The sequence below is a fragment of the Monodelphis domestica genome, chromosome 4 (genome assembly GCF_027887165.1).
Source record: "Monodelphis domestica isolate mMonDom1 chromosome 4, mMonDom1.pri, whole genome shotgun sequence".
In the NCBI taxonomy this organism is placed as follows: domain Eukaryota; kingdom Metazoa; phylum Chordata; class Mammalia; order Didelphimorphia; family Didelphidae; genus Monodelphis; species Monodelphis domestica.
This window is the reverse complement of record NC_077230.1, coordinates 427,364,536-427,389,578: the sequence shown is the minus strand read 5'-3', so window position 1 is coordinate 427,389,578 and position 25,043 is coordinate 427,364,536. Positions and strand designations below refer to the sequence as shown.

The window sequence follows — 25,043 nt, the reverse complement described above, 5'->3', positions numbered from 1 at the left end:
AGCAGGAGTAGTTCCTTGGTCTAACCTTATAAGCAGTTTTCTCCACCTACTCTTTCTCCCCCCATCACATCTCAGGAACCAATCATAGTTCCTTAGTTTGCCTGGCAATGCCCAGGGGGGCAGTTCCTATGGAATAAGTTTTCCCTCTCCTTGGTTTCAACTTCCTTTCTCTGATAGTTTGTTTATACTTGCACATGTCAATGGTAAATGATCTCCAGGTCACCGACTGATGCTATCAAACAAAGAGACATAATTGGGAGGGAAATTCCTTTTACATACTGTGAAGGTTAAATTGTAATCCTCTTATTGTAACAATGAAGGCACTTACCTCTTCCTTTATTGTGCAGATTAAATTGTAATCCCCTGTCTATTTTTAGATTTTAATCCCCAAAATGTAAACCCAGTACTTAAAGTAGATCTACCTGGTTTAACCACAATAAGGTGTGAACTAACCACAAAAAGTGTGAACACCCATTTTATACATTGAGTGGGAGGTCTCTGACCCTTGTGTCAAAAAGTAGGAAGTCCTAGAAAGGAGTGTTAGGGGAGGTGACACAAGAGAAAAAGGTATTTAAATAGTGGAAATAGAGACACACAGGATAATCAGTCATTCAGAGTTGGACTGGAAGACAGTTACTTGGACTTAGATTGAAGATAGTTATTATGAGGTGGAGCGAAGACAGATACTTGAGGAGAGACTGGAAGACAGATACTCGGACTTAGAGTCAAGATACTTGGTTGTAGAACTGGACCCTTGGAGGAGCTCGTACAGGAGACCTCAGACTGTTTTCCATTTAGACAGTCACTGTGGTGAGTGTAAATGGCTGACTTCCTTCCTTGCCCTTTCTGGAGGTGTGAACCTCCAAGAAAGGCCCATTGTCTTGATACTCCTTTCCCCTGACTTGTGCCTTAGAATTTCTAATTGGTTCAGAGGAAACAGGAGCTTTCTTTCTGTCTGTCTGTCTCTCTCTCTCTCTCTCTCTCTCTCTCTCTCTCTCTCTCTCTCTCTCTCTATTTCTCTCTCTCTGTCTCTCTCTGTGTTGCTGTCTCTCTCTTTTCCTTAATTTCTTCCCTCTAATGTAAAATAAACTACCATAAATTCCATTTTACTTTAGTAATTCATTTTGGGATTTAGTAATTAAATCCCTGGTGACCACCAATTAAATATTCAGTCCAACCATATAAAGTTAATAATACTAAGTATCTCTTTACCTTTCTCCTACTTTTCCCTCTCTTTACTACTACTACTAGTACTGTCACTTAATAAAGTTATCAAACTCCAAATAGCCTCACAATTTAAAATATTACACAACCTTGTGAGAAACTAAGTGAAGGAAAAGACTCCTGAGATACATCCAGACACCATAGATGAGTGGAGTAGGAGAAAAATAGTGCATATGGCTGAAGAGTTAACTTTGAATTAGTTGTATGTGAGAGATCTGGCTTGATGAGGGAAGGGGAAAGAAACCTAGGTACATGAGAAGAAATCTTGAAATTTAAGAAGCTCCAAAGACAAGACTTTTAACTTCTCTCTAAGTATCCCTTCTTTCTCAAGTAACTCAGTTACTGTGATTGAGAACTCAGCCAAATCATGTCGGATATTTATTCATGGTCAAATGCTATAACCTTACAGAGCACAAATCCTTAGTATCCAATCCCTGTAAATAAAGTCAGAGAGCAAACTAGGTTCTCCTAGTGGCCCCATTTCTCTGAAAGACTCCTCCAGTCTCCATTTCTGTGCCTTTCCCCCTTGGGACCCATTGACTACTATGGGCCAGGTTCTCCCTTTACCTAACTTACAAAAGGGACCTGAGATTCTTCCCTCCCAGCCCTAGAAAGAGAGAAAGACCCACCCTATTCTGAGTCATAGAGTGGCAAGATCCATCCATCCCAACCTGCCCAAGTCAGACTTGCAGTAGAGGATTTATTTCTCAGAAAGTATGTTCTCACCCTTACTTTTCCACCTTCTTTTTGGCACTGTATGTGAGACACACTGTATGTGTTTTCCTTTGATGAGCTTTTCAATAGGTGTTCTGGGATCCTCATTCCCTGTTCCTTGACTGGAAACAGCTACTAAGGAATCTCGTTAATAGAAATCAGAAACACATGAAGTTCATGAATTGGGGGAAATCTGAAATAGACTAATAAGGCACCTCTCCATGCCAGTCATCTAGTGCTAAGGTTGCTGGACCATGCAGGAGTTGGAACACTGAGGAAGCATTTCCTTCTGAGGATGGTCGTAACTCTCCAGTTCTCAGGTCTCTCCCACAGCTTTCTCCTTTTTTCCTGCTTTCTCTTTTCCTAGCAACAAGGAGTAAAGTCTCAGTGAATAGAGGGGTCAGGCCTGGAGTCAGGAGGTCCTGGCTTCAAATATGTCCTTAGACACTTATTATCTATGTTACCCTGGGCATGTCACTTACCCCCAATTCCCAAGCCCTTATTGCACTTCTGCTTTAGAACCAATATTTAATATCTATTCTAAAACAGAAGTTAAGGGATTGTCATTTTTTTTTTCCTCAAGAATTTAAAATATATTTTATTTGATCATTTCCAAGCATTATTCGTTAAAGACATAGATCATTTTCTTTTCCTCCCCCCCACCCCCCATAGCCGACGCGTAAGTCCACTGGGCATTAGATGTTTTCTTGATTTGAACCCATTGCTTTGTTGATAGTATTTGCATTAGAGTGTTCATTTAAAGTATATCCTCTGTCATGTCCCCTCAACCTCTGTATTCAGGCAGTTGCTTTTTCTCGGTGTTTCCACTCCCATAGTTTATCCTTTGCTTATGAATGGTGTTTTTTTTCTCCTGGATCCCTGAAAGTTGTTCAGGGACATTACACCGCCCCTAATGGAGAAGTCCATTACGTTCGATTATACCACAGTGTATTAGTCTCTGTGTACAATGTTCTCCTGGTTCTGCTCCTCTCGCTCTGCATCACTTCCTGGAGGTTGTTCCAGTCTCCATGGAACTTCTCCACTTTATTATTCCTTTGAGCACAATAGTATTCCATCACCAACATATACCACAGTTTGTTCAGCCATTCCCCAATTGATGGGCATCCCCTCGTTTTCCAGTTTTGGGCCACCACAAAGAGCGCAGCTATGAATATTTTTGTACAAGTCTTTGTGTCCATTATCTCTTTGGTGTACAGACCCAGCAGTGCTATGGCTGGGTCAAAGGGTAGATATTCTTTTGTCGCCCTTTGGGCATAGTTCCAAATTGCCCTCCAGAATGGTTGGATCAGTTCACAACTCCACCAGCAATGAATTAATGTCCCTACTTTGCCACATCCCCTCCAGCATTCATTACTTTCCTTTGCTGTTATGTTAGCCAATCTGCTAGGTGTGAGGTGATACCTCAGAGTTGTTTTGATTTGCATCTCTCTGATTATAAGAGATGTAGAACACTTCTTCATGTGCTTGTTAATAGTTTTGATTTCTTTATCTGAGAACTGCCTATCCATTTCCCTTGCCCATTTATCAATTGGAGAATGGCTTGATTTTTTGTACAATTGATTTAGCTCATTATAAATATGAGTAATTAAACCTTTGTCAGAGGTTTCTATGAAGATTTTTTCCCAATTTGTTGTTTCCCTTCTGATTTTAGTTATATTGGTTTTGTTTGTACAAAAGCTTTTTAGTTTGATGTAGTCAAAATTATTTATTTTACATTTTGTGATTCTTTCTATATCTTGCTTGGTTTTAAAGCCTTTCCCCTCCCAAAGGTCTGACATGTATACTATTCTGTGTTTACCCAATTTACTTATGGTTTCCTTCTTTATGTTTAAGTCACTCACCCATTTTGAATTTATCTTGGTGTAGGGTGTGAGGTGTTGATCTATTCCTAGTCTCTCCCACACTGTCTTCCAATTTTCCCAGCAGTTTTTATCGAATAGTGGATTTTTGTCCCAAAAGCTGGGATCTTTGGGTTTATCGTATACTGTCTTGCTGAGGTCGTTTTCCCCCAGTCTATTCCACTGATCTTCCTTTCTGTTTCTTAGCCAGTACCAAATTGTTTTGATGACTGCTGCTTTGTAATATAGTTTGAGGTCTGGGACTGCAAGGCCCCCATCATATGTGTTTTTTTTCATTATTTCCCTGTATATCTTTGATCTTTTGTTCTTCCAAATGAACTTTGTTATGGTTTTTTCTAAATCAGTGAAGAAGTATTTTGGTAGTTCAATGGGTATGGCACTAAATAGATAAATAAGTTTGGGTAGGATGGTCATTTTTATTATATTGGCTCGTCCTATCCATGAGCAGTTAATGTTTTTCCAATTGTTCAAGTCTAGTTTTAGTTGTGTGGCGAGTGTTTTGTAGTTGTGTTCATATAGTTCCTGTGTTTGTCTTGGGAGATAGATTCCTAGGTATTTTATTTTGTCTAAGGTGATTTTGAATGGGATTTCTCTTTCTAGTTCTTGCTGCTGAGCTGTGTTGGAGATATATAGAAAAGCTGATGATTTATGTGGGTTTATTTTGTATCCTGCAACTTTGCTAAAGTTGTTGATTATTTTTGTTGTTGAAATTAGCTTTTTGGTTGAATCTCTAGGATTCTTTAAGTAGACCATCATGTCATCCGCAAAGAGTGATAACTTGGTCTCCTCCTTGCCTATTCTGATACCTTCAATTTCTTTATCTTCTCTAATTGCTACTGCTAGTGTTTCTAGTACAATGTCAAATAGTAGAGGTGATAATGGGCATCCTTGTTTCACTCCTGATCTTATTGGGAATGCATCTAGTTTATCCCCATTGCAGATGATATTAGCTGTTGGTTTTAGATATATACTGTTTATTATTTTTAGGAATGACCCTTCTATTCCTATGCTTTCTAGTGTTTTTAATAGGAACGGGTGTTGTATTTTATCAAAGGCTTTTTCTGCATCTATTGAGATAATCATGTGGTTCTTGCTAGTTTGCTTGTTGATGTGGTCAATTATGTGGATGGTTTTCCTAATGTTGAACCAGCCCTGCATCCCTGGTATGAATCCTACTTGATCATGGTGAATGATCCTTCTGATCACTTGCTGGAGTCTTTTTGCTAGTATCCTATTTAAAATTTTTGCATCTATATTCATTAGGGAGATTGGTCTATAGTTTTCTTTCTCTGTTTTTGACCTGCCTGGTTTTGGAATCAGTACCATGTTTGTGTCGTAAAAGGAGTTTGGTAGAACTCCCTCTTTGCTTATTATGTCAAATAGTTTGTATAGTATTGGGGTTAACTGTTCTCTGAATGTTTGATAGAATTCACAGGTGAATCCATCAGGCCCTGGGGATTTTTTCTTAGGAAGTTCTTTGATGGCTTGATGGATTTCAATTTCTGATATGGGATTATTTAAGAATTCTATTTCCTCTTCTGTTAGTCTAGGCAGTTTGTATTTTTGTATATATTCATCCATTTCTCCTAAATTGGTGTATTTATTGCCATATAATTGGGCAAAGTAATTTCTAATGATTGCCTTAATTTCCTCCTCATTGGAGGTGCTGTCCCCCTTTTCATCTTTAATGCTGTGAATTTGCTTTTCTTCCTTCCTTTTTTTAATTAGATTGACCAGTACTTTGTCTATTTTGTTTGTTTTTTCAAAGTACCAGCTTCTTGTCTTATTTATTAAATCAATAGTTCTATCACTTTCGATTTTATTAATTTCTCCCTTAATTTTTAGGATTTCTAATTTGGTTTTCTGCTGGGGGTTTTTAATTTGATCGCTTTCGAGTTTTTTCAATTGCATTTCCAATTGATTGATCTCTGCTCTCCCTTGTTTGTTAATATGAGCTTTCAGGGATATGAATTTGCCTCTGATTACCGCTTTGGCTGCATCCCAAAAGGTTTGAAAGGATGTTTCGCCATTGTCATTTTCCTTGATGAAATTATTAATTGTTTCTATGATTTCTTCTTTAGCTAAACGGTTTTGGAGTATCATATTGTTTAATTTCCAATTGGTTTTAGATTTGGTTTTCCATGTACCATTACTAATCATTATTTTTATTGCCTTGTGATCTGAGAAGGCTGCATTCATTATTTCTGCTTTTTTGCATTTGTGTGCTATGTTTCTGTGACCTAATGTATGGTCAATTTTTGTGAATGTGCCATGTAGTGCTGAGAAGAAGGTGTATTCCTTTTTATCCCTATTTATTTTTCTCCATATGTCTATTAATTCTAATTTTTCTAAGATTTCATTCACTTCTTTTACCTCTTTCTTATTTATTTATTGATTTGATTTATCTAAATTTGATAATGGTTGGTTTAAGTCTCCCACTAGTATGGTTTTATTGTCTATTTCTTCCTTCAATTCTCCTAGTTTCTCCATTAGAAATTTGGGTGCTATATTATTTGGTGCATACATGTTGATTAATGATATTTCCTCAGTGTCTAGAGTCCCTTTTAACAAAATATAATTACCTTCCCTATCCCTTTTGATCAGGTCTATTTTTGCATTGGCTTTATCAGATATCATGATTACCACTCCTGCCTTCTTTCTATCAGTTGAGGCCCAGAAGGTCTTACTCCATCCTTTAATTCTGACCTTGTGGGTGTCAACCCGCCTCATGTGTGTTTCTTGAAGACAACATATGGTAGGGTTTTGGATTCTAATCCATTCAGCTATTTGTCTACGTTTTATGGGTGAGTTCATCCCATTCACGTTCAAAGTTATGATTGTCATTTGTGGACTCCCTGGCATTTTGATTGCCTTCCCTAATTCTAACCTTTTCTTCTTCGGCTCTACCTTTTAGTCCAGTGATTTACTTTGAATCAGTCCCCCTTGTCCCCTCCCTTGATGTTTCCCTTTTTAGTCCCTCCCTTTTTGTTCCCTCCCCCTCCCCCCTCTCTTTCCCTCCCTTTTTGTTCTCCCTCTCCCCCTCCCCCCCTTGGTTTTCCCTTCTCCTTACCCTTGTTGGGTAAGATAGAATTCAAGATCCCAATGGATCTGGATGTTTTTCCCTCTCAGAGTTGATTTCCCTGAGATTGAGGTTTAAGTAAACCCCCCCCTCTCTTCCTCTCCTTCTTATAGGAGTTTTCTTCCCCTCCCCTTCCCCTGTGAATCTTTGTGTGAGAACCATTATTCTATTTGGTCTTTATTTACCCCCTATTTATACATTACATTTTCCCCACATATTAGTATACATAGGTTGATATAAATGTAGTCCTTATAGAAGAGAGTTTGAGTAAAAGAAGATAACATTTTTCCCCTTTCCTTAATATTTACCTTTTCAGGTATTCCTTGCTCTTTGATTTTCGGTATCAAACTTTCCACAGAGCTCTGGTCTTTTCTTTGCAAAAAGTTGGAAGTCTTCTATTTTGTTGAATGCCCATACTTTCCCTTGGAAGTATATAGTCAGTTTTGCTGGGTAGCTGATTCTTGGTTGGAGACCCAGCTCTCTTGCCTTTCTGAAGATCATGTTCCATGCCTTACGATCATTCAGCGTAGAACTTGCAAGGTCTTGTGTGACCCTGATTGGCATTCCTTTATATCTAAATTGTCTTTTTCTGGCTTCCTGTAGGATTTTTTCTTTTGTTTGATAGCTTTGGAATTTGGCAATTACATTCCTGGGAGTTGTCTTTTGGGGGTTTAGTGTAGAAGGTGTTCTGTGAGCTCTGTCAGTGGCTGTATTGCCCCTTGTTCTAGAATCTCTGGGCAATTTTCTTTGATTATATCTTGTATCACCATGTCCAGTTTGGTGTTTATTTCTGGCTTTTCTGGGAGTCCAATTATTCTTAAATTTTCTCTTCTCCCCCTGTTTTCCAGATCTATCACCTTGTCGGTGAGATATTTTATGTTCTCTTCTAATTTCTTGGTGTTTTGGCTTTGCTTTATTAGTTCTTGCTTTAAAGCCTGGTTTTCTTTTACAGTTTGGTCAAACTGGTTTTGTAGATGCGTGAATTTCTTTTGCATCATTTCCCACTTTTCCTCCCAGAGGGCTTCCATCTTTTTGGTCCTTTCTGATTCAAATTCTTCATGGGTTTGTGGAGAGTTTCTATTTCCTTTGGAAGATTTTGGAGAATTTTCTTGTATATCTTCTTCTATCTGCTCTGTATTTTGTATTTTGGCTCCATAGAATGTGTCCAGAGTCGCCCCTTTCTTCTTATTTTTCTTGGTATTTTGGGGCTTCTGTGCTTCTGTGGAGTTTGTCATCTCTGAACGTGGAGGATTGGCTTTTCTTGTCTTTGTCTGGTGATCAGAGGCTTTAGTCCTGGGCAGATGGTTCTATGACTTTCCCTGGGTTAAACTGAATATGCCTCACTGGAACTGGAATGGAAGGGTCGGACCAAGAGGCCACACTCTCCCCCTGGCTCCATTTCCGGAAGTTGCCTTCAGAATCCCTGGCCGTGAGGCTGTTTCCTCGGCCTGCGGGGGGATGGGCTGCCGCTTCCCCAAGCTCGCAGAGCACAGACTTTCACTGAGACTTGGATAGCAGGATCCAGCCCGTGAGGCTGTCTTGCCCGCCCTGAGGGTTGCTGTTGTTTTGACCAGCTCTCTGCAGCGGAGGCCCCAGGCAGTAACTTTCACCCGGACTGGGACTTGGGTAGAAGACCCTGAGGGTTGTTGTTCCTCAGACCCTGCTCTCTGAGCCTGGCGCGGCTGCGGCTTCCGGGAGCCTTGGACTCTGCGCTCCTACCCCTGAGGTCCGAGGGATCTCGGGTTCTGGCTTTTAAGGGGAGCCGTACCTTTTGAACCGGGTCCAGGTCCAGGAGGAGGGTTCCCAGGGTCTGTGCTGTTGATCGTTTTGAATTTCGGCGCCTTAGGAGCTTCTAGTTTGAGATCGGTCGGGAAGGGTTTTCCGGAGATCTGAACTTCAGCTTTCTCTAAGCCGCCATCTTAACCGGAAGTGTCATTTTTTTTAATGTGAGAATCCTGGTCCCCAGGGCAGAAAATGAGGAAGAGGATGATGTGGACTCCCTCTACCCACTGTACAGGACACATATTCTGAATTTTGCTCTTTTTCTCCATAAAATATTTTTCTGGTGTCAAGAGCTTTTTTGCTGTTGTTTGCTCCTTTTGCCCCTGGAGGATTGGGCTTCTTGCATGTTGGTGGTCTTTACTTTCTTAGCTTCTGTCTCAAGGGCTTTGCCTTGGGACCATCTTTCCATCCCTTTCAGAGGACTGAGTGAGGGCAGTTAGATCTGTGATAATTTTGTATAGTTCCTGATTTAAAGCATTTTCCTGAAGCTATCTTCCTCAGTTGTGGTCTCTTGAATTTTCAACTGAAACATGGGTTTTGCCCTAAATTTATCATCCTCACCTCTGCTTTGGCTGCCCATTTGATGCACCTGCTGCAAGGACAGTGTTATTCAGCTTTGAGTCTCAATGCCAAGGCCAGGCACACCCCTCAGGGTTATGTCTATGGTGCTTTCAGTCAGCCTTTAAGAATATGGAAATTTTCCTGGCCCTGGCTTTAACTGTGGCTCAGTAGGTGTTTCCGGGGAGCTGAGCCTTGGTCAACTAGTGCTTTGATTTGAGCTGTTTCTCTGCCTTAAGGCATAGGAAACCTCACCCACTGCCTACCTTTCACACTGTGTCCAGGAGGAGAGGCCCTTTACTCCTCTTGTTCTAATTTCTGTCCTTTTGAGATGCTTTGTAATGATTGGTTAGACGGAGATTCAGAGAAGCTCCTGCTACTATGCTGCCATCTTGGTTCTGCCCTTGTTGGTTTCTTACTGCTGTCCCTCTGCTTCCCCAGGTCATTCCCACTTTTATGGCTCACCTAATGAGGTCAGCTTTATCCCCTACTCCATGGGCATCTATTGGCCCAAACTGGGAAATCCTCTAGGTGAAGGAAAATTAGAATTTAATAATTACAAGATTTTACAGATGTTCAGCACTTTAAAGTCTACTAAGCAATATAACATCTCATTGGGTTCCAAAGCACAAGCATTACTTTCATTTGAGTGGTAAGGAAACTGAGGCTGATAAGTAGCACTGGACTAACATCAAGACTCCTCCATTCCCCACTTACCACATCACTGATCCTCTTCTTATCAGTCCACACATGCATTCATTCATTCATTGAAAGGGTGTTCATCTAACTGACCTGGGCTACACAGGCCATTCACCTCTATCCCACGATATTTTCACCCACTTTCTCAGTACAAAGTCCCTAGGCTCTGGACTAGAGATACAGAAAAATGACTCAGTCCCTGCCCCCCTCCAGGAGCGTGTCCCAAACAAGAGGAGCCAAAGGGAGAATATGATTGAGACAGACCGTATGGTTCGGAATCACAAATTTTCCATTTCAGAAAAGGAAAACTTGTTGTTCCGTTATTTCAGGTGTGTCTGTGTCTTTATCACCCTAATTGGTGTTTCTTGACAAAAGCACTGAAGTGCTTTGTTACTATCTCCAGCTTATTTTATAGATGATAAAACTGAGGCAAGTAGGATTCATTGACTACCTCCTTTGAATACCAAGAATTATTCAAAAGTCAGATGGGCTCTCTCAAGAGTAGTGAGCTTCATTTGAATAAAGGTCTTCAGAAATAGGATGGATGAGCACTGGCCAGGGAGAAGCTTACAGGATATCTAGGCTTCAGATATCAGTTAGACTCCATATAGTCTTTTGCAGCCTTGACATATTCCCCAAGTTGTAGTGGCCTCCAAAGATACCTTCCTTCTCTGTGCAATTGTGCCTTACACTGATCCCACTCTGTTCCTGGCAGATTGAAGAAGAATCTAATGTTTCTCTGAACTTCAAAGCCTAGAAACCATCTACATGTCTAAGTCCTCAATGACCCCAGACATAAATGAAATGACCCAGTATTTCTTGATCCCTGCACTACACATGTATGTGCAAGCAGACCCCTGAAATGCTACAAGTTTGGTTTTAGATCACCAAATAAAGCCAATGTAGCAAATTTCCCAGTGCTTGTGAGTCATATTTACACCATACTCTAGTCTATTAAATGTGCATTAGCATTATATCTAAAAAACCAATGTATGTACCTTAATTTACAAATGCTAACCATCATCTGAGCCTTTAGTCATTTGTCATCTTTTGGCTTGTGCAGGCTCTTGCCTCTAAGTTGTTGAGTGCTCATTGCTCAGGGTGATGGTTGCTGTGGCAATTTCTCAAAATAAGATGATGGTGAATTTTGCTTCATAGATTGACTCTTCATTCCTTCTAAGCTTTCTTTGTAACATTCTATGCTATTTGATGATAGCATTTACCTCACAGTAGAGCTTTTCTCAAAATTGGAGTCAATTCTCTCAAACTTGCTGCTGCTTAATTTTACATAATATTCTTCAACATTGTTGTGATCCAGGAAATAGGGAGGCCTAAGGAAAGGGAGAGAGAGATGGAGGAAAGGCCAGTTGATGCAGCAATCATCACCCACACAACATTTATTGATGCAGTCTGCTGTCTCCTATGTCACAGTTCACAGCCCCCAAAACAAGTGCAATAGTAACATCAAAGATCCCTGTTCACATATCACCATAACAGATATAAGAATAATGGAAATGGTTACAGTATTAGGAGGCAGAACCAAAATGTGAGACAAAAACAAATGCGAGCACATAGGATGGTTTTCCTTTCCAATACTTGATTCCACGCCAAATCTGAGGGGCCTTTTTTCAGAGCCCCTTAGGGAACAGTCAGTACTGAAATCCCTCTTCTCAGCTTCACTCATCAAGACCTAAATCCTATACTTCCTCTCACTCAGGGGAATTAATTCCATTTGGCCCAAAGAGACTTCTTCCTCTCTTTCATTGATATTTATTTGTAAAACTTATTTGGCTTATTCATCAATTGGGGAATGACTTGATTTTTTTGTGCAATTGATTTAGCTTTGTACAAATTTGAGGAATTATTTTAAATTTGTCAGAGGCTTCTGTTATAAAGACCCCACCCCCAATTTGTTGCTTCCCTTCTTTTTTTGGTTGCATTGGTTTTGTTTGTACAGAACCTTTTTAATTTAATGTAATCAAAATTAATCATTTTATATTTTGTAATTCTTTCTCTTACTTGATCTTAAATTCTTTCCCATAGATCTGACAGGTATAATATCCTATGTTCATCTAATTTATTTATAGTTTTATTCTTTATATTTAAGCCTTTTACCCATTCTGAATTTATCTTATTGTAGGGTGTGAGATGTTCATCAAAATCTAATCTCTCCCATAATGTTTTCCAATTTGCTCAGCAGTTTTTTTCTCCCTTCATACTTGATGATCATAGATAGGCCCCTCCCAGCTTGCTCCTGATAAACATCGACTTTATATCCCCTATTTCCAACAGTTTATTGAGTCTTTCAAGTCCTGTGGCTCTGATGTAGGCCTCAGAGACCTTCTTCTCCTTTTGCAGAAGTCTCCCTTGCAATAGACAGGTTTTCCAACAGTTTTCTTGGCTGGAAAAGAGAACATGAGAAACCTATAACCAAATTCTCCAACAGTAACTAATTGACTCTTCAGATATTTGCTCATAAACATGTAGAGGACTAAATTCTGCTGCCAGACATAGTAGACATTCAGTTATTTTGGCCTGATTGAAATGTTCTGTTGGTCCTTAGAAATTTGACTTGATACTGGTGCTCTGAACACTATGCAAAGGTAACCTCAGGAGCTCACATCTAACATCTTTTTGTTTCTATTAAAATCCATTTGTAGCAACTAGAAATTTATCAGCCATATTTGTTAAGCTAATACGGTGTGCCTAACAATACCAAAGTAATTGTGTTTTTAAAGTAAGAAAAAAAGGACACAGATTATATAGAAATAAACATAAAAGAAAAAACACACAACACAGGTTATGATGTTTTACAAACCTAGAAATGAGCCCACTCACCATTTTTGAAAAAAAATAAAAAGAAATACCAATAAAAATTAAATAAAAATTCCAAGTGAGTATCCTAGTATAAAACCAAAACAACATTTTAAAAAATGCTTGCCAGGCACATATTAGGTCACCATTGATAAATTTAGATGTTAAAAATTCATTCATGAAAATTCCATATTCAAAAAAATGTTCAAATAAAACTCAAAAATTCTCAAAATTAAAAATTATACTTTTCACTTCCCTTGTGGACAATGAATTAATAATTCAACATTGTTATTTCCCTCTTCTGGAGAATGAGATTCTGAGGATCTAAAAGCATTTTTGGTTCACCTTGTTCAAATGGACTGGATATTTTACTCATATTAAAAGCTTTAATAATTTTAATTAAGCACATAGAGTATTCAATATTAGTAAGAAAATGGTAATGGCCAGTTATTATAATCATATAAAGCTGTCAGAGGTTAATCTGATTTGCAGGTGGTAGATGGACGATGGAGGCAGTTTAATACAATATCTATTCAATTCTTTTAGAGGCAGGAATAGAAATAGGATAGAAACTAGGAGTTTGGAATATGATAGGAAATCTATTATACTCAATATCTAAATAACCCCCTCCCCCAAATTAACTCTTCAGGGAGTTTTCTTCTTGTCTGCAAGCAGGCCTGACTTAATCTACACTCATTGACTAAAAATTTAACCTCTAACTTTCTAGCCTATTCTCATTCATAAACCTTCTTAAAGCAATTTATGACACTCAAAAGGTCAGTTTCTGTTTGCAGAGATGTTGAATGCAGCTCCTCTGCTTCCCTCAGTCAGAGAAGAAAAGGCCTCTGACAGTTGCTCAAAACTACTCTTTAGCCTCCCCCATGGTTCTTACGGGAAAAGTTCTCTGTAAATCAGACCAAACTGTCTGTATTTCTCCACTTTAAAATAAACAGTATCTAAAGTCACTTAAAGATTCTTTTGTTGTTGGACAAAGATCCAGCCAACTACTTCCAAACACGTATGAGAGAGGCAGGACCCCTGATGAAGTCAGAGACTGGACCCAGAACTTTCCAACTGCCTCTCTTTATCTAGACCTCTGAAAGTAAAGGGGTTCAGATCTACTTCTTCTGGTCTCCCAAAGGAGATAGCAAAAAAGGGAAAAAAACTTTCTCTGACCTACACCCCTGTTTAGGAGACTAAATAACTAAGTAAAACTCATGATAATCAACATTACTATTTTCAAAAAAATTCATTTCAGATAGGTTGGACTGTTGTTCACTTACCTGAGATCTCCTTCTGGTTCACAGCAATCTGCATCCTCTCTTTTTTCCTGTCCAAGCAGGATGGGGTGGGGATGGGGAGAGGAAACAAAGACTTGAATGGGAGAGACGTGAGTCCAAAAATTCTGCCCCTTCAGTTTTATGTCTGTGGGTGTGGATATTATAGCTAAAGAATTTACAAAGTTGATTGACTACCCGCACGGAAGATTCTGCAGAGCTGACTGCATCAAGATTCTAAGGGTTGGGTAGCTTACAATGGTCTCTTTCTGAAGCTGGGATTTCAGACACAGAGGCCTTGAATCTGGGAGTCTCTCTCAGTGAATCATCTTTGAAGCTCCTGCCTGCCTTGGATTATTCTCAAGAAAAAGGTTGGGGAGTCAATATGTTGGCCTAGAAGGAGCAGAAGTTCAGACCTCTGAATATCCTTCCTAAGCGATCGCAAACTGAATGATCCCAGGGGACTGAAAATCAAACTTAACAACAAGACAGAGCCAAGGAACCCTCCTTCTGGACTTAATTCAAAAGGTACATCCCAGAAAAGCTGTAATCCTAGAACACTAGGGTTTAAGGGGAAGAAAGAAAGAAGGTCCCAGGACCCATACCCCCTCCCACCCAGAGCACTGATATTCCAGTGGCAATGGGAACTGCTCGGTGGGCAAAGGGGCTGGTCTGAAGGGGATACCTTGCAAGCAGGGCTGTGCCAAGATCAGAGTGTCCAACACAGGCAGTGGGGAAGGAGCTAGAGAGGGAGCTTAGACCTGGCAGCCTGACCAGAGCTGTGGAGATCTTCCATATTTGCTCCAGCCTTCCAGGAAGTTTTGGACTCAGAGCACACCCAGCCCAACTAAGCTGAACTTAATCCCATCAAATGTCTCCAGAACTCAGAGAAGCCCAGGCTCCACACCCATCCTCATTGACTGCTGGACTTTAATCCAATCAAAACCCACCAGAGGACAGGGAAGCTCAAACTCCCAACAACCCTCCCCCAGAGACCTTCTGTTAAAGCTCCAAGACAGAAGCCCCCAAAACCAAAAATATGAGAGGAGAAAAAGCACAGACAAATATGAGGAGTAAAGAAGGGGGTGAATTTGAGCAAACAACAGAAAAAGAAGAAAGAAACTACAATAGACAGCTTCTCCTTAGCAAACGGAACAGAGGGGGAGAGATCAGCAAACAATAAATCAGAAACCCCAGAAAATTGAATACAGGCTGTGGAAGAACTCAAAACACAATTAAGAGAGTCGAAGACAATTGGGAAAAGAACTTAAAAATTAAGATAAATCATCTGGAAACAGAGGCACTTGAACTAAAATGAGAAAATAGTGTCTTGAAAGCCAAAATCAGCCAGCTGGAAAATGAGGCAAAGGAGATGGAAGATGAGACAAAGAAGATGAAAGAGGGGCCAAAGGAGATGAAAGACAAGGTAAAGCGGATGAAAGAAGACCTTCAAAGAAAATCATACCAGAAGGAAAAGGAGGACCAAAAAGCCAGGGATGAAATTCAGTCTTTAAGAACCAGGGGAAAGTATGGTCATTCAACACAATAGAAGAATTCCAAGCATTCATAAAGAAAAGACCAGACCTGAACAGAAAATTTGATGTCCAAGCACAGAACTCAAGAGAATCATCAAAAGGTAATTAAAAAAGTGGGGAAAAAACAACAAATTTTTTTTTAATAGACTCAATAAGTTAAAATGATATGCATCCCTATAAGAAAAGAGGTCATTGGTAACTCTTAAAAAATGTTGCTATCACCTGGGCAGCTAGAAGAATTACATTTAGAGGGGACAGTGACAAACTGTATAGGATGAAAGGACAAGACATGAATAGGTATATAGATATATGCATGCATAAATACATATACATGTGTGTGTATATATACATATATATACACACACACACACACAAAAACAGAGCTAAGAAAAGTTAATACTAAAAGAAATGGGAAAAGAAACAAATGGAGGTAAATTTATATGTCACAAAGAAGTTCATGGTGGGAGAGGGGAGAACATCGATACACTGGAAGAGTAAAGAGGTTGGAGATAGGAAATACTCAACTCTTATATGCTTTGAAACTGACCCAAAGAGGGAAGAACAATACAATCCATTGGGGAAGAGAATAGTTTGAATCCCAATAGGGGAGTAGAAGGGTAAAAAATGGACTGGTGGAGAGGGAAGTAGTACAAGGGAGGGAGAGGGTGGGGGGCAATTTTAAAAATAATACAGGGGAAAATAAGGGGGGAATAATAAGGGAGGGGGGTAGAAAGGGAAGTAAAATAAGGGTGGGAACTAGGGGGACTGATTATAAATAAACATTGGTGTAGAAGGAAATAATGAAAGAAGAAAAGGCAGGACCAGGAGTAGAAATCACAATGCTAGGAAATACACAGCTAGTAATCATAACTCTGAATGTGAATGGAATGAACTCACCTATAAAACACAAGCAAATAGCAGAGGGGACTAAAATCCAAAACCCTACCATATGCTGTCTGCAAGAAACACACACGAGGAAGGTAGATAGGCATAGGGTGAAAGTAAGAGGATGGAGCCAAATCTATTGGGCATCAACTGATAAAAAGAAGGCAGGAGTCGCAATCATGGTATCTGACAAAGCCAAAGCAAAAATAAATCTAGTTAAAAGAGATAGGGAAGGTAATTATATCCCGATAAAAGGCAGTATAGACAATGAGGAAAGATCTATACTCAGTATGTATGCACCAAATGGCATAGCATCCAAATTTCTAAAGGAGAAACTAGAGGAATTCAAGGATGAAATAGATAGAAAACCTATACTAGTGGGAGATCTGAACCTTCCTCTATCTGAACTAGATAAATCAAGCCAAAAAATAAATAAGAAAGAGATGAGAGAAACGAATGAAATCTTAGAAAAATTAGAGTTAGTAGACGTGGAGAAAAATAAATACGGACAAAAAGGAAGACACCTTTTCAGCATCACATGGTAAATTCACAAAAATTGACCATGTATTAGGGCACAAAAACATTGCAAACAAGTGCAAAAGGGTAGAAATAATAAAGGCAAACTTCTCAGACCACAATGCAATGAAAATAATAATTAGTAAGGGTACATGGAGAGATAAACATTAATTGGAAATTAAATAATATGATTCTACAAAACCAGCTAGTTAAAGAACAAATCATAGAAACAATAACTTCATTGAAGAAAATGACAATGGTGAGACATCCTTTCAAAACCAATGGGATGTAGCCAAAGCAGTACTCAGGGGGAAATTGATATCCTTGAGTTCATATATAAACAAATTAAGAAGGGTAGAGGTCAATGAATTGGGCATGCAAGTTAAAAAACTAGAAAGTGAACAAATTAAAAATCCACATATGAAGACTAAATTGGAGATCCTAAAAATCAAAGGAAAAATCAAAAAAATTGAAAGTCAAAGAACTGTTGATTTAATAAGTAAGACTAGAAACTGGTACTTTGAAAAAACAAATAAAATAGACAAAGTACTATTCAGTCTAATTAAAAAAGAAAGAAAAAGCCAAATCGACAGTATCCAAGATGAAAAGGGAGACTTCACCTCTACTCATGAGGAAATTAAGGCAATCATTAAAAACTACTATGCCCAATTATATGGCAACAAATATGGCAATCTAGGTGATATGGATGAATACTTACAAAAATATAAATTGCCTAGACTAACATAAGAGAAATAAATTACCTAAACAACCCCATATTAGAAAATGAAATTGAACAAGCCATCAAAGAACTTCCTAAGAAAAAATCCCCATGTCCAGATGGATTCACAAATGAATTCTATCAAACATTCAAAGAACAACTAATCCCAATATTCTGCAAACTATTTGACAGAATAAGCCAAGAATGAGTTCTACCAATTTTTTTTACGACACAAATATGGTACTAATCCCAAAGCTAGGCAGGTTAAAAATGGAGAAAGAAAACTATAGGCCAATCTCCCTAATGAATATAGACACAAAAATCTTAAATAGGATACTAGCAAAAAATACTCCAGCAAGTCATCACAAGGGTTATCCACTATGTTACAACTCATGTTGTAAAATGCGCGAACTGTCTGGGCACGTTTTGGATGGCGAGGCGCAATGCGCATTTGAAGAGTCGCTCTAACCAATCGGTGGTCTGTCCAGCATTCAGCTCCTCTCATGGCTCTGGTGATCTTTACATCCTGGATGTCTCGCCGGTGTACAATGATGTGGTCAATGAGATGCCACTGTTTTGATCTTGGATGTATCCACGTTCTTTTATATTTGTTCGCCATTCTGAACACAGTGTTTGTGATGGTGAGTTCGAACTCTGAGCACTTTCTGAGTAGCAGTAGGCTGTTGTTGTTCATTTTGCCCATGCCGTGTTTGCCGAGCACTCCTTTCCATCTTTCATGGTCCTGGCCAACACGGGCGTTGAAGTCTCCCAGTAGTATCAGCTTGTCATTTGTGGGCACTGAGTGCAGGATGGCACTCAGGTGAGAGTAGAACTGCTCGGTGGTCTCCTCTGTGCTGGTCAGTGTTGGGGCATATGCGCTGATGATTGTGGCATACCGGTCTTTGCTAAGAGGCAAACGGATCTTCATGAGCCTCTCGCTGATGCCCACAGGCAAGTCTGGCAGCTGTTTGAGCAAACTGGTCTTGATGGCCAGGCCAACACCGTGGATTCTGTCTTCATTTGAGGCTCTACCTTTCCAGAAGAAGTTGTATCCAGTGGTGGTTTTGCTGAGTGATCCCTCTTCTGGTAAGCGTGTTTCGCTTAAGGCTGCGATGTTGATGTTATATCGCGCCAGTTCTTTACCTATTAGAGCTGTTCTTCTCTCAGGTCTTGGGGTATTCTCTCTGTCAAGTAATGTCCTGATGTTCCATGCTCCTAATAGGAGTTTCTTTGTATTTTTTCTTTGATTTCGACCTCTTAAAGGGGATGACCTGCCAGCCGCGGTGTGCTGACTGGGTGTTTGTAGGGCAGGCAATGTTTGGGACACCTTTTCTAGTCCCCTCCTTTGATTAGGGTGAGCAGTGCTGTCCTAGAGAGGGCTGCTCAGTTGCCCAGGATGCTGCTGAACATCCCTGCTGCCCACAGGGCTGAGCGACCACTGGTCCATGGGCCGTCTACGTGCAGGATCGTGACTACAACTGCCAGTGGTCACCTCCACCTGTTGCATCATCACTCCTCCATCACCGCAGGTCTTGAAGATGGTGGACAGGGTTAGGATAGATGAGTGTGCACAAAGATACTTGTCCGTATGGGGTGCTCAGGGAGGTGTAGTATCTCTGGTATGGAGGGCTTGTCGTGCCCTCCTATGGTAGCTCTCCAGCCTCTGACCCCCATCTGACACCCAGCTCTCACTTGTGGCTCCCAGTAGCTGCTAGCATGTGGCAGCAGCCACACCCCGGGCAACGGCTTCGACAGGCCGGCCAAACCTTGTGAGGGTAGCCATCGGGTCGTTGACCCATGGTGAACCAGGGCTTTGCTCACCCAGCATGTGAAGACTGCTTCGGCTGAACAGATGGAAGAAACCAATAAGAAGGTTCAACGGCTGAGAGGGCGACGCAGCAAAGCACTGTGGAGTGCTTAGGGCGTGTTGGAGCACAAAGGACAACACGGCTATCCAATGCAGCTGAGGAAGTCTCCAGACGTAACAATTTTTCGTGCCACTGGACCCAGGCTTCCAATGCCGAGAGAGTGGGACTGTCTCTGTGCATCGGCTTTTCCACTTAAATCTCTTTCACGCACAAGTATCTTTGTGCACACTCATCTATCCTAACAACATTTCTAGTACTATGGTAAATAATAGAGGTGATAATGTGCATCCTTGTTTCACTCCTGATCTTATTGAGAATGCTTCTAATTTATCCCCATTGCAGACCATGTTTGCTGATGGTTTTAGATATATACTGTTTATTATTTTTAGGAAAGGCCCTTCTATTCCTATACTTTCTAGTGTTTTCAATAGGAATGGGTGTTGTATTTTATCAAAGGCTTTTTCTGCATCTTTTGAAATAATCATGTGATTTTTGTTGGTTTGCTTTTTGATATGGTCAATTATGTGGATGCTTTTCCTAATATTAACCTGATATAAACCCCACATGATCATAATAAATCACCCTCAAGATCACTTGCTGCAGACCTTTTCCTAGTATTCTATTTAAGATTTTTGCATCTATGTTCATTAAGAGATTGATCTGTAGTTTTCTTTCTGTTTTTGACTATCTTGGCTTTGGAAGCAGTACCATTTTTGTGTCTTATAAGGAATTTGGTAGAATTCTTTCTTAGTTTATTCTGTCAAATAGTTTGTATAATATTGGGATTAGTTGTTCTTTGAATGTTTGATATAACTGACTTGTGAATCCAGCAGGCCCTAGGGAATTTGTCTTAGGGAGCTCTGTGATGGCTTGTTCAATTTCTATTCCTGGTACAGGATTATTTAAGTATTGTATTTCTTTTTCTGTTTTTGCTTTCACTGGTTTAGGTATCAAAACTATATTTGTATCACAAAAGGAATTTGGGATTCTTTCTTTACCTATTTTTGAAAACTCTTCCCTTCCATCTTGGAATCAAGACCAAGTATTGGTTCAAAAGTTAGATGAGAAGTAAAGGCTAGACAATGGGGGTTAATGACTTGTCCAGGGTCACACATCCAGGAAGTGTCTGAGGCCAGATGTGAACCCTGGTCCTCTAGAATCTAGGCCTTGCTATCCACTGAGCACCTCACTAGCCCTCATTGCCTATATTTTTAAGATTGTTTATATAGCATTGAGATTCATTGTTCCTTCAGTGTGATAATTCACTGGTATATTGATCTAATCCTGGGAACTGTTTCATAGAGAACTCATTTATGGTTTCTTCAGTGTCTTTTTCTATGATTGAGTTGTTCAAATATTCTATTTATAATTCTGTGAATCTGAGCAATTCATTTTTTTGTAAATATTCATCTATTTCACTTAAATTTCAGTTTTGCTGGCACATAATTTCTCAAAATAAGTGCTCAGAATTTCCTTAATTTAAACTTTATTGCTAACTCATTCATGCTTTTCATTTTTGCTATTGGTAATACTGTTTTCTTCTTTCTTTAATCAAATTAATCAGTGGGTCATCTACTTAATTGTATTTTTATTTTAAAAAATAGATCCAGTTTTATTTAATTCTATTTTTTATTTCCTTTAGATTTTATTAAACTCTTTTGATTTTCTAAGCATCTCTAGTGCCCTCAATTTGTTCTTCAATTAAATATGTGTGTGCTCATGTTTCTTCTCTTCTCATGACTCCCTATTGACTATAGACTACTTTTCAGTGTTCCTAGCCTGTCATTAAACTGTAGCCCTTCACAAAATGTCAGCAGGCCTTTCAAATAGTTCTGGGTATGTATTTTCTGCTCAGAAAGCATGTGTCTATCTTTGGCATTCAGACTCATATTCTGTACTTTCCCTCCTCTGAACTGTTATTCAGTCTATGTTCAGGTTTAAAAAGTTTTATAGATGGTTTCATTTGATTAAAAAAAAAAAACTATTAGGGAGAGATTATTATACTCTTTTAACTGATGAGGAGACTGAGACCCAGATAAGCACTTGCTAAACATCACATAGCCAATAACATTTTGAGAAAGGATTTGAACTCAGGTCTTTCTCACTCTAAATCCAACACTAGTCACTATGCCATGCCAGGCAAAACCTTCTAAATGCCCAGGAGCATGTTCTCTGTTCCATCATATTTTCCTCCCACTTCAAAATGTGGCTAGCTGACCTCAGATTTGTCACCTTCCTGGCCAGTCCCACTTGGCTTTACTGGATACAAGTGAGAGGCTCACTCTTCCTCACCCTAAGGTTCCCAACAGAGACCCAGAGAAGGAGTACAAACTACAAAAACCAAGATGAAATGTCAAGGATGCTGAAATGAATCCTAAGATAGCTGGCCAAGGATGGCCAAGGATGACCCAGGAAGGAAGCCTGGCAAGCTTACTGGATCTGCCCCCAGAGATTATTCCTGGTACGCACACATCTCTCAATGGCAAGACCAACTAGAGATAAGGAATGGGTTCTCCTTGGGCCATGAAGGCTCAGGGAAAATTAGTACTCATTTGCTTAGCTTCCCAGCATAAAACCATATCTGAGCTTGAAGAAGATCACATTCAACATTCTCATTCTTATCTTTCAGGGAAGGAAACTCCTAAGGAAAAGATGAGCCTAAAGTAGGGAATTCCAGAATCTTCTGTAAGGGTATTAACTGCCTCTTGGTAGAAAAACACAGTCCTAGGCACAAGAGATGTTATTGTGGGTTCAAAATCTCTAAACTTGAACCAAGCCGCTCCTGACTCCAAGTCTGAGGCTCTTCCTTCTGCTACTAAGTGATCTATTCCCACTCTCTGCCTTTCCTTTTTTTTTTCCTTTTCAGAGTTAAAGTAATGTTCCCCTTTCTGAATACAATCTCCCTCTGGCCTGTCCCTAGTCCATTCTCTCCAGGCTCCCCAAATATCCTCAAAAAGCCATGTTGTTAAGTAACCTTGGCTCTTTGAATTCCAGGCCAAGGAAACATAAACTCTTAATGGTTATAAGGGGAAAATAGGGGTTATATAAAAAAGGGTTAAATTTTTTATTTAAGAGTGTGGTTGATCACCATGAATTTAATTAATTCCAAAGAGATTTATTTACAATTTATTTACAAAATATAGAAAGAGTCAAGTAAGAAATCAGAGAGAGGATAAGGTAAGGTATCTAGCCTAAACAGAAATTATTTTGTTCTTGGCCCCTGGGCAGGGAGAGTTAGTTCTTAGCTGGAGGGGCCTTGGCACTTGTAGCTAAGGCCCTGGGGATACAGGGAGCCTTTCTCAAGAGGATAGGTATTTCCTGAGGCTGTTCTCTTCAGAGAAAAAAACAGCAGTTAAGAGTCAGCTTTTCACTTACCACAAGTCAGTCCAGTCAGGAACAGGGTCACAGGTTCAGTAAGCGCATCAATGAATGAAAAATTGAATTTCACAGGAACTAACAGCTCCTTTAAAGACATTTTCTCTTGTGTCACTTCCTATACGTTCCCCTAATTCCACATCTACCAATCACAGTTGAAGTCCTGCTCTAGGACTGCCCAGGAGGCAGTCATTTGGCTCTGATTTGTCACCCACTATTGCACACATGGGTCACAGACCTCACACTTCATTATTAAGTGGGATATTTTCACTTTTGGTGATTAGATATAAAATGGGCAGATCTCCATACTTAACTTTTACTTTTAAGTAGTTGTATACACTTTTGGTGATTAAAATCTAAACATGGACAGGGGTTACAATTTAATCTTCACATTCAGGGGAGAGTTAAGTATTTTCATTGTTATAATCAGAATAGAGACAAATTTAATCTTCACATGGTTCTGCCAAGCTATAAAGGATTCAAATCCAAGCCCAGGTTCTAGATGAAGGGGTCTGTCATCCCTGGATCAGCTTGCCTCAGCCCAGAAAGATTTAGCACCAGGGGATTAAGCTCCATGTGAATGCCTTTGTCAGCCACAGGAACTGAAGATGAACATTTCCTAAGGCCTGGATGAGTTGTGATCTGCACCAGAGAAAGGGGTGTCTGCCATTGAAATCACAGGTTCTTGGTCTCTCGCCTCCAGCCTTGCCAAGTTCTTAGACAGGCCACTTCCAAATGAGTTATTTGGTTATAAGGTAATAAAAAGAACCAACATAGTCATTTTCTGTCTATTTTCTGCACAGCGCCACTGTCCAAACCCACCATTCTCACCTCCAACAGGACTGCAGTGGAGACCAAGGACTTCTCATTGACATGCCAGGGTACAGGTCAAATTCACGCTTACCGGTGGTTCATAAATGGACTTGCCCCATCTGGTAGCAGGATACAGCTGTCCCCGGATAAGAAGATACTCACTATCGGCAATCTTACAAGAAGGGAAAACAAAGGACCCTATGTGTGTGAAATTGAGAACCCATTGTTTAGAAATAGGAGTGATCCATTCACACTGAATGTTACCTGTGAGTATATTTGTTCTTCCTATATGGTACATGATTATAGCCTTGTGGTGAGTTCCCAGAGGTGAAACTAATTCAGTCACTTCTCTGAAAGCTATATCTAAAAATTCTCAGGTTCCCAACACCCTTATCTATAGCGAGTCCAGATTGGCCTTGTCATGCTTTCTGGTGGAGGGTGGTCAGTCATAGTGCTGAACTGGAGGAAGCCCCAAGGCAGAGGTCCCCAAACATTTTACACAGGGGGCCATTTCACTGTCCTTCAGACTGGTTGAGGGCCGGACTATAAAAACCTAACCCAATCCCTATCCCTAACCAGGCAGCATTATACACAGTGTGAAATCCCCTCTCCTAAATCACTGATCACCATGCTGAAGTTTTCCATTGTGCAGTCACATAATCCTTTGCTTGGTACCTGGCTTGAAGGAGCCATGCAAAGGATTTTGTCACTCGACGTATTATTGTAAATGAGTGATGCCTCGCTTTGCAGCACCTCCACATACAGTGCTCCTTTTACTAAACACCAAGGAAAGAGGCACCCCTTATGCAAATGAGGTGGGGGCTAGATACATGGGCTCAGGGACCACATGTGGCCTGTGGGCCATAGTTTGGGAACTTCTGCTCTAAGGTCTTCTAAGTACAGATCCAAACTTGAAAAGTAGAGGACGTTGTGAATTTCCCAGCTCAATGGAGGATCAGGGAGACACAGTAGTCCCTGGTGATATGTTACAGACTAGAAGATGCCCCTTCTTTCTTCCATAATCTCAATATGTAAAACTTCTCTTTCCTTCAGATGGCCCAGATTTTGCCACGATTGCCCATTCAGTAGATGAGTACCCTATTGGAGCAAATATTACCTTGAGCTGTTCTGCTGTTTCTAATCCACCAGTCCAATTCACTTGGTTGCACAACGGACAACCAGTCAGCAACTCAGCCACATTTTCATTTATTGCATCCATGACTCTTTCTGGAACTTATACCTGTAATGCAGCCAACTCATTGACTGGCTTGACACGCTCCGCAACCAAGAATGTTATAATCTATGG

At 40.0% G+C, this 25,043-nt stretch overlaps 1 protein-coding gene across 1 annotated transcript in view; it reads left to right on the top strand.

Moving 5' to 3' along the window:
• LOC103093201 (hemicentin-1-like) overlaps nucleotides 1-25,043 on the top strand; it is a 286,577-nt gene that overhangs the window by 109,683 nt on the left and 151,851 nt on the right. Inside the window, exons 9-10 of the mRNA XM_056826227.1 lie at nucleotides 23,728-24,003; nucleotides 24,791-25,042. Of these exons, the coding sequence (XP_056682205.1) occupies nucleotides 23,728-24,003; nucleotides 24,791-25,042 (528 nt within the window). The remainder of the gene's footprint in view (nucleotides 1-23,727; nucleotides 24,004-24,790; nucleotide 25,043) is intronic.